The sequence below is a fragment of the Coccinella septempunctata genome, chromosome 1, assembly GCF_907165205.1.
Source record: "Coccinella septempunctata chromosome 1, icCocSept1.1, whole genome shotgun sequence".
In the NCBI taxonomy this organism is placed as follows: Eukaryota; Metazoa; Arthropoda; class Insecta; order Coleoptera; family Coccinellidae; genus Coccinella; species Coccinella septempunctata.
Window position 1 is genome coordinate 22,087,083 of NC_058189.1, and position 5,998 is coordinate 22,093,080.

Sequence of the window (5,998 nt, forward strand, 5' to 3'; positions counted from 1 at the left end):
TATAATTACAAGAAGAAATCATCTCCCCTCGAAAATGTAGAATTCACCAACGTTGAAAACTCTAGAAAATTCTGATTCTTATGTCACAAGAGTTGATATGAACATGTGTGGGAAAATGGAAAACGTCATGTCATCGTGTGTTTTCAGCGCAGGTGAATGCGTTCGGGAAAGTAAATATATGTGTCTAGCATAGACAGCTAGTAGCGACCCCTGGCCATGGTAACCATGATAATGTCAGCAATGGGGTCACATAAAGTAGGCGGCTAGGTGGTCTCGAGGACAAAGGATTACACTAAAATTAAAATTGAAGACAAAGGTAGTTGTCAAGCGGTGAACAGTATATACAATATGCACACAGGCATACAGACTCATCTATCATAAGTAAGCATCCAAAAGAGGAAATATGCCTGTGTGCATATTTATATACTGTTCACCGCTTGACAACTACCTTTGTCTTCAATTTTAATTTTAGTGTAATCCTTTGTCCTCGAGACCACCTAGCCGCCTACTTTATGTGACCCCATTGCTGACATTATCATGGTCACCATGGCCAGGGGTCGCTACTAGCTGTCCTCTATACTAGACACATATATTTACTTTCCCGAACGCATTCACCTGCGCTGAAAACACACGATGACATGACGTTTTCCATTTTCCCACACATGTTCATATCAACTCTTGTGACATAAGAATCAGAATTTTCTAGAGTTTTCAACGTTGGTGAATTCTACATTTTCGAGGGGAGATGATTTCTTCTTGTAATTATATGCCGATAATACCTATGAATTACTTTAACACAACCATTCTTTATTAAGATCTCCATACTAGGTTAGTCTCTTCTGCTGTGTTAATGTCCTTGTATGTTTCCTAACATGTAGCCGTTTTTTAGCCCTTGAAGAAGAAGAGAACTGCTCTTCGAAACGTCGGCTTAGTTGGAATTTCTAATAACAATAAATACGTCCAAATTCCTGTTAAATTTCTTTCATTGATGATACCATGGATGCTACACTAGTCAACAATAAATACAAGGGTTTCATACCTTATGCTCCTGTTCATGATGGAGTGGATGAGCTCAAAGAGCATTCCAGTATCACGGACGAAAACCAGTATGCATTGGACACTCCAGGAAGAAACAAGGATGAATCATACGTCAGGGCAAAAACGTCCGGTGTTGCTAGAGGGAATGGTATGCCCGATAGTAACGGTTTGGAATACAACAGACCAGAAGAGAACACAATGGCGGAAACGCCAGGTATTACTGGAGGGAATGGCATGCCCGAAAGTAAAGTTAAAGGAGTGGAAAGACAAGAAAATAAAAAGGCAACAATGCCAGGGTTCACCGAAGGGAATGGCATGCCTGGAAGTAACTTTGATATAGTAGATACACCAGATAAGGGTTCAAAAAGACCGAAAAGGAACATCACAAAGCCTGCTAGGTTTAGACAGTAGGGAGTTCTTCGGTACAGTGACCTTGAAAAAGAAAAGTACTTTTGGGGTGAGATACAATTATCTCACTGTGTTTTGTTTACAGCTCACACAAAGCATGCTCTTTTACAGATAATTAATATGTTTTTCTGTAGGGTTACTGGAACCATCTAACTTTCCCTTACAGAGGAGCCTTTAGTCGAAAGGGGGAGGTGTTGGGTCCATTCAAATGACCCGCCTAAATCGACCGGAAGCTACCACAGCGACCGCCAACCGAGTATCCGGGAAACTGTTCCTACAAGAGGAAACAAGGCAATCGAGAACGTACCTCCCTAGGTGAAGCACACGCGTGGTTACTACGGCTGTTCACATTATGTTACCTCGGGCTACATCTTACTAAATGTGTAAAGACAATAGAATAAACGTTTAGATACCACGGCAGTTTCTATTTCTCACCTGTTCAATTCATCAAGAACTCACAAACATAACACCTACTAAAATGGTTCAAATTTAATACTGTCATCTTGGTATAAAAAAAAACCTTTATAATAGCTATTTATGTAACAAGTACATAAATTAGGTCTTTATAGTCGAGTCCAAAAGTTTATGGCAGAGCGAGCAAAGCGAGCGAGGCCAATAACTTGGGCAAGTCCATAAAGCCTAATTATGTACGAGTTGCATACAAAGCTTTATGTTCGACTGCAATGCAGAAATTTTATTTTCTGAAATGGCCTATTGCTGAAAAACATTAAGTGTGCTTTTGATTTTCTTACCTTAGTAACCAGAGACCTTAGCAACCTCAGTAAACAAAGTTTTTTACTTCCCTTATTTTCTGACAAACGTCATAATAATCCAAAAAATAGATAGTGCTGCAGAAGAAAACGTAGAAAATTTAGCCGTAAGCGCCAAAGAATCTCTCTAACCCACTTAATCTAAAAGTGCTTATGAAAATATGTATGCGGCCTATAACAAGTGGTGTAAAACAAAGAAAATTGTAAAATCGACAGAAGACAATATTCTGGCTTACTTCAATAGTGAATTGAAAGCTCACAAAAGTTATTCGCTATGGACTACATAGATGAATCGAAAAGTACTGAAATAAGTGTGGCCACCATAATATTGGCCCAGGAAGTAGTTGATAAGTAGTTGATTCAAGAGTATTGAAGATCGAAAACTGTACTTCCACTTCGAGCTTGACTTCCGCAGGCATGCATTTTCATGATAGTATAGTATAGTATAGTGAGAAGGGGTTACAGTTCACTGCGACCTTAAGGTCTATTGTGCCCCCTAACAGAGCTGTTTTCATCGCGCCCTTTACAGCTCGCCTTCCAGATCCAGAGATCGGATGAAATCCAGTATCTGGGACGGCTTCAACGAGAATAATTCCCCACTCCTACAAGTTTCTCGTCCAAAGCACTCTTTCCTTTGGCTTGGAATGGCAAGGCATTCCGTAACCAGGTGAATTGGAGTTTCCTCCTCCCCACAGAATCTACACTCGTCAGTGTCCGACAAACCCATTCTCGACAGATGCTTCTTTAGGCGACAATGTCCTGTGAGAAAGCCAGTGAGTAGGTGTAGTTGGTTCTTACTGAGATCCAGATATTTTTTGGATCTAGCAGTTTCAAAGTTCCGAAGGAACTTTTTGGAGTGATCCATTCCTGGGAGATTCCGCCAGAGTTTTTCCCTTTCGGCTTTCTCCTTCTCCATAAACTCCTTCTTGTAGGTGCATTTTCCTATACCACAGAAGGGTTCTGGGCCAGTGAGTGGCGTTTGTGCGCTCTCTCTGGCAAGTGTATTGGCCTTCTCGTTTCCTACGATTCCCGAGTGACCGGGAACCCAGATTAAAAAGACCTTATTCTTCTTGCCTACATCATTGAGTTTATTCCGGTACTCCCAAATCAGCTTTGAATCAATGACATAGGAGCTCAGTGCCTTTACGGCAGCTTGACTATCTGTATGAATAGCTATATCACATTTCTGATAGTTTCTTTCTAGATTTACATCTAGGCATCTCTCGATTGCTAGTATTTCCGTTTGAAGGACGCTTGTACAGGAGCCTAACGATAGTGCACACTTGGTTCTTGCCCCATAAATATCAGCGCCAGCTCCTGTAGCGGTTTTAGAACCATCTGTATACCATTTTAATGTATTTTCTTTAAGATTGTAGTCGGTGTACTCCCGTTCCCAATCTCTTCTTTTACTTAGCATTGTAATGAAATTACATGCTTACTTTCTTGATCATTAAGTCACTAGGAAGGTTTGCAGATGAGATGTAGTCGTTCAAACTCTCTGACTTTTGATTCTCTCGTTACCTGTTCCTTCCTTTGATAATCTGAGGATGGCCTCATGAGCTACCCTATCAATCCCTAGATGTAGAGGTGTGAGGTCTGTGATGATCTCAAGCGCCCTAGTTGGACACGTCCTCATGGCTCCTGTGATGCACACACAGGCAAGCCTTTGTACTCTGTCGAGCATTCTCCTCGTACTTACCTGACCTGCCTTAGCAAACCAGGCTACTGCCCCATATGTGATTATAGGTCTTACAATCATGACGTACATCCATCGCAGTATTTTTGGGTTACAACCCCAATTCCTGCCGCATAGACGTCTGCACGCCATCAGAGCCCTTGTAGCTTTGCCAGTAGCATTATCAACTTGCTTATTCCACAGGAGTTTACTATCCAGGGTTATTCCTAGGTATTTGACTTCAGACCCCCACTCCAAGATATTACCGTTTAATGTTAACGTCTTCATGGCTGGAAGGTTCCTCTTCCGCGTGAACGGAACTACTGTGGTCTTGGTTGGGTTAACGTTCAGCCCCACAGACAAGCACCATTGCTCAATAATTCTAAGGCCCTTCTGCATTAGGTCGCAGAGCATGCCTTCGAATTTTCCTCTAATTATCAGGACTATGTCATCAGCATAACCTACACATTCGAAGCCGAGCTCCGTTAGTCTGTGTAGAAGTTCATCTACTACTAGACTCCATATGAGGGGAGATATTACCCCTCCCTGAGGTGTTCCACGAGAAGCTTTGACAAAGACGGTTTCATCGCCCATCGATGTCTCAGCTATTCTCGTCGTTAACACCTCATACATCCACTTAAAAATGGTATTATTCACTCCTCGCCTCTTAAGTGCATCTCTGACAGACACGTGTGTTGTGTTGTCAAAGGCCCCAAATACATCCAGGAAGGCACACATGGCGATTTCTTTGTTTTTCAGAGTTCTCTGGATGACTTCAGTCAACTGATACAGGGCGGTTTCCGTTGAACGTCCCGCCCTGTAAGCATGCTGACAATTGTGAAGTGGTATTTTCTCCAGATTCTCCGTTCTTATGTAGTTATCCACTACTTTCTCCATCGTTTTTAGAAGAAACGATGTTAAGCAAATGGGTCTAAAGGATCGAGGGTCAGTCCCGTCCTTTTTCCCAACTTTTGGAATGAAGGTAACTCTTGCCCTTCTCCATCTTCTAGGTATTTGACCCAATGCCATGCTGCTCCTTGTGATATTTAATAGATGAGGGAGGATCTCCTCCACTCCTTTCTGCAGGACTATCGGAAACACCCCATCCACTCCTGGGGATTTATACGGCTGAAAGGTGCTTATGGCCCATTCAAGTCGTTGCCTTGTGAATATTTTCTTAGCAATGTCCCAGTCCTCCTTGCGGGAGTTCTTGGTGTACTTCGTTGCTGTTTCAGTATTATCTATTGGTTCACTATCTGGGAAGTGTGTTTTGAGAAGAAGACTGGCTCGTTCCTTCTCTCCTTCAGTGTAAGAACCATCTGGCTTCTTAAGCGACATAATGGGGTTAGTTCCCCCTTTTGCCATGACCTTCTGAAGTCTGGCTGCTGTGGGAGTGGAAGTGATAGTTTCACAAAAGGCTTGAAAATTAAGTCTTTTGGCCTTCCTGATCTCCTTGTTGTACTGAGTGAGTTTCTCAGTATACCCTTGCCAGTTACCGTCTCGTTTGGCTCTGTTGAAGAGCCGACGGACTTCCTTTCGAAGGCTTGACAGGTTGTCATTCCACCAAGGAGCTTCTTTACTTGATCGAGCCTTGGTCAATGGGCAGCTAGAGTGAAATCCTCCATCATTGCCTCACTTACCTGCTCTACATGTTGCTCAAAATCGTAATGACGGTGTTTTTCCCGCCCTATTCCGATTTGTTCTAAATTATTCTTCAGATTGCTTCTGTAAAGAAACCAATCGGTTTTTCTGGGATTTCGAATCAAGGGGGGCCAGGTTATATCTCCCTCCACCTTGAACTCGATAATTCTATGATCAGAGAGTGAAGGTTCGTTCATCACTCTCCAGGAAGTGACATTTTTCCTGGCAGCGACATTAACAATTGTCACGTCCAGGACCTCTTCTCTCGCTCTCGTGGCAAAAGTTGGTGTAGTCCCCACATTTAATGTCTCGAGATTGTTAGCTAAGAGATATTCAAGCAAGCACTCACCTCTAGCGTTGTTGTTCGTGCTTCCCCAAATGGTGTTATGTGCGTTGGCATCACATCCAATTATAATTGGCAACTTTCTGCTGTTGCAGTATCGTACTAGCCGCTGTACTTCCTCTG

The 5,998-nt window shown here is 42.6% G+C and overlaps 1 protein-coding gene across 2 annotated transcripts; it reads left to right on the top strand.

The window, feature by feature from the left end:
* The first annotated feature begins 315 nt into the window (after window positions 1–315).
* Window positions 316–1,861, top strand: LOC123315034. 2 transcript variants are annotated; one of them, XM_044900584.1, is made up of 2 exons: window positions 316–828; window positions 879–1,861. In XM_044900584.1, exon 2 carries the CDS (start codon window positions 997–999, stop codon window positions 1,447–1,449), a length of 453 nt encoding a protein of 150 aa, XP_044756519.1. In that variant the 5' UTR covers window positions 316–828; window positions 879–996; the 3' UTR covers window positions 1,450–1,861. The 2 variants fall into 2 exon arrangements, with proteins under 2 accessions (XP_044756519.1, XP_044756510.1); XM_044900575.1 differs by having other exon boundaries at window positions 890–1,861.
* The last annotated feature ends 4,137 nt before the right edge of the window (window positions 1,862–5,998 follow it).

Coding starts and splice junctions, on each gene's coding strand:
- LOC123315034 (XM_044900584.1), top strand. CDS start 997: ATGGATGCTACACTAGTCAACAATAAATACAAGGGTTTCATACCTTAT.